Source organism: Anarrhichthys ocellatus, unplaced genomic scaffold, assembly GCF_004355925.1.
Source record: "Anarrhichthys ocellatus isolate YVR2014 unplaced genomic scaffold, GSC_Weel_1.0 scaffold2, whole genome shotgun sequence".
Taxonomy (NCBI): domain Eukaryota; kingdom Metazoa; phylum Chordata; class Actinopteri; order Perciformes; family Anarhichadidae; genus Anarrhichthys; species Anarrhichthys ocellatus.
In genome coordinates, this window is record NW_022280032.1 from 8,424,142 (window position 1) to 8,427,434 (window position 3,293).

Here is a 3,293-nt window from a genome sequence, read left to right on the forward strand (position 1 = left end):
ATCCGCTCTAATACACTTACTGTGATTAAAGGTTTAAACATGCTTTTAACTGTCTTATCTGCATCATAGTCATGCAAATGCACTGCAGTGCAAAAATATATATCTTAAAAAGCAGGACACCTTCGATTGCATCTTAGAAAATATAAAACATTCAGAGGAAACCTGAGAAATGTGGACGTTACTTTGAGTATCTGAGGGTGAAAACAGGTGAACTCGTACTGGTAGCACACAATTAAAAGTATAAAAACATCACATACATCATGACATATATATATATACACAAAGAACAGAAAAATAAATAAATAAACACATAAATGTAACATTTTTGTTCAGTGGTCTGCAATGCATACAGGTTAGCAATGTTCTTAATCTTCAGTTGTTAGATTGCTGTAACTCTCATGTATGCTAAATCTTATTTAATATCATATGATCAACGTGACCTCTCATCACCTACACAATACAACCCCCCCCCCCCATTAATGCTGTTCATTCTACAACTCTCCATCTCAACATGAATGAAACAGGAAACTATTCGGATTCTGACTCAGCCTCACAGATGGATACGTCGCTCATGCTGCCTGTTGTCGTCAAAAACATGCTGTTCCATGACATCATAACTGACTACAATAAAAGGTCCCGACTCTGCGTTCAACAAAAGCTAAAAGCTAACTTCTTTTGTAGTATGTTGGTGTTCTTTGTGACTGAGGAACAGTGGAGAGATGTTTTTTGCAAGCTGAACATCCAAGCCACAGGTATGTCTAAGTCATCCAAGTTTCAACCACGCTTCAGGGCTTCCAACAACAAATGAAAAACAGGCCGCAAGCACAGAACGGAAGAGCAGATTTGCAGCTCCTGCATGCGAGTGTATACATTGTTCATGAAGGGAGTCACATTACAACGTATACCGTGTTTCAGAGCCATTAGCAGAGACCCGAGTAGGTATAGTGTGGTGTGACTCACATCCAAAACAAATCCTTACCGGAGAGTTCAGAGAGTTTACAGAAGATCACACAGAAAGACGACGAGAGAGAATATTTCTCGCACTTGAAAGAGCACGTGCAGCACAAACAGGCACACGTGATGTTGGTGACACAACTGTAGGCACAATCAAATCTCACTAAGTTCACATTTCCTCAACTCAAGACAGCCAAGCTCAGCAGTAGCACAAACAGAGATTAACACACAGCTCACAGCGAGTACAGACACACATGAACCAGGCATCAAGACAGGGGCTTTGTCTATCAAAAGGTACAAAACAAAATTACCATGCACTTTATATAACATCATAGAGATTTCTTTGTCAAATGTACTGAATACAATGAATGCTGTTGTTTTTATTCTTGCTGCAAATATTAATCAGCATGCTTCAACGGCAATATACAGTCGCTTTGCAAGAACAGTGTCCATTGTATTTGGTAGCCACATCACCAGAATCTCTTTTGCAACAAGAAACGCTTAGTGCCAGTAGCTCCGTCACATATAATCGCCAGAACGGTGGCTCTGCTGATGCTCATGTGAGAAAAACACGGCCATGCTGCGAGTTGCACCAAACAGAGTCAAAGCAGGAGTGCTAGCTGCCACACAGAGAGAGTGCAGGATGGGTGCCAAGAGTGAACAGTGGTGATCTGCAGCCCTTGATCTGCATAGTAAACATTCCAATTGCACAGGTTTCCCCCAGTGAAGCCATGAAACAGCTGGACGTGAAACAGATGGCGTGGGAGTGGTCAAGTTCAGAGCCTGAAGCCAGGCAGGTTTGGGGGAGGATCTGGTTACAGAAGAGGGTGTCTTTGGTGTACAGTATCAGCCGAGTGAAGCTAGATTCTCAAAGCGAAAAAATACATAAATAAGCAGGCAGGGGGAGGTTGTGCCTGTGAGTTGAGGGCTGTGCAACATGAGGTGGAGACACGGGGTAAAAGCTAAGGCCACTCATGGTGATAACGCCGTCCGTTCTTCTTCCTCTCCTTCTGCAGGTGCTCCAGTTCTGCTTCGTACATCATCTCCTGCATCAGGTACTTTTCCCTCCTCATACGATCACAGAGATCCTTAGGCATGTCGGGAATGAGGTACGCTATGAAGGACTTGATCCCATACACCAGGTGCTGAGGGAAGCATAAATCATTTATGAGTTACCTTCCATAGAACTACGCTTTAGTTGCCAGTATTTGCTGCACCATTCAATAAAAATGCAAAGGTTAACATTGTGTGCACCACAATAAAGAACATTATGTGCCCTGTAATGTTGTATAGGGCATGGTATGCCAGTTTTTCCTCACTATACAAATTATTGAAGAGCGTAGCGTTGTCAGGGGAAAATCTTTTTAAGGAAAGAAGAAGAAACATAGTGCCTTTTTTTTGGCTGGACCACCATGCAATTTGGGATTTTTTCTTTTTTTGTGAAATTCCTCAACCTTCTGTATAGCAGCAAGATTCAATTAAACCATTAAAATCACCTAAATCAAGCTTGTGAGGTTTTCACTTTGGCCAGCATATAAATCATTAAAAGTAAAAAAAAAAGAATCTTCAAAACAGTCTGTAGTTTCACAGAATTTTGAAGACATAGGGGATTTAGTTTTAGCAGTTTGCCTTGCTGGTAAACACACAACAAAAGAATTTACCTCAAAGACGATGATGAAGGCCAGTCTGGCAGCCAAGACGTGCCAGAACTGCAGGGTGAATTCGTACGGCACTGGGCTCCAGGGCGGCGCTCTGTAGTCTCTGTACCTGCAGTACCTGTGCTGGCTGTTGTTCTTTAACTCCCTCATGTCAAACACAGACAGGCTGCTGTTCATGTAGCCTCGCAAACACCTGAGGGAGGAAAGGAGAATATTTAAGACACCAGCCACTCTGCCGGAAGTATCTACAGCTTACACGTTATAGTAAGTGCTTACTCATCCTCATGGTGGCGTCCCTTGTTCACACACGGGCCATATTTGAAGGCGTAAACAAAGCGGGGAATGTAGTCTGAGGTGATGGCGATGACGAAGGCGTTGGTGATGACTGCAAGCACGCCGATACCCTCGAGAATTCCGTGCCAGATACCTGACAGACAAACCGCAGGAGAATTATGATTTGTCTCTACTTTATAAAGTGGAAAACTGTAATTGTTTTGGCTTTCTTCATTTGTTAACTTTCCTTCATCGTGGTTCATTTAGTTAAATACGTTTTAACAGCCTCCAGAGATTATATATATATATCTATATATCTATATATCTATATATAGATATATATATATATCTATATATAGATATATATATATAGATATAGATATATATATATATAGATAGATAGATATA

The 3,293-nt window shown here is 41.5% G+C and overlaps 1 protein-coding gene across 6 annotated transcripts in view; it reads right to left on the reverse strand.

Moving 5' to 3' along the window:
- ano3 (anoctamin 3) overlaps window positions 1-3,293 on the reverse strand; it is a 40,368-nt gene continuing 37,075 nt past the window's right edge. For all 6 annotated transcript variants that reach the window (XM_031859677.1, XM_031859643.1, XM_031859669.1 and 3 more), the window contains 3 exons: window positions 2,889-3,039; window positions 2,616-2,805; window positions 1-2,099 (listed from right to left, as the gene is read on the reverse strand). In XM_031859677.1, coding sequence (XP_031715537.1) covers window positions 1,917-2,099; window positions 2,616-2,805; window positions 2,889-3,039 — 524 coding nt within the window. In that variant the 3' untranslated portion in view covers window positions 1-1,916. The remainder of the gene's footprint in view (window positions 2,100-2,615; window positions 2,806-2,888; window positions 3,040-3,293) is intronic.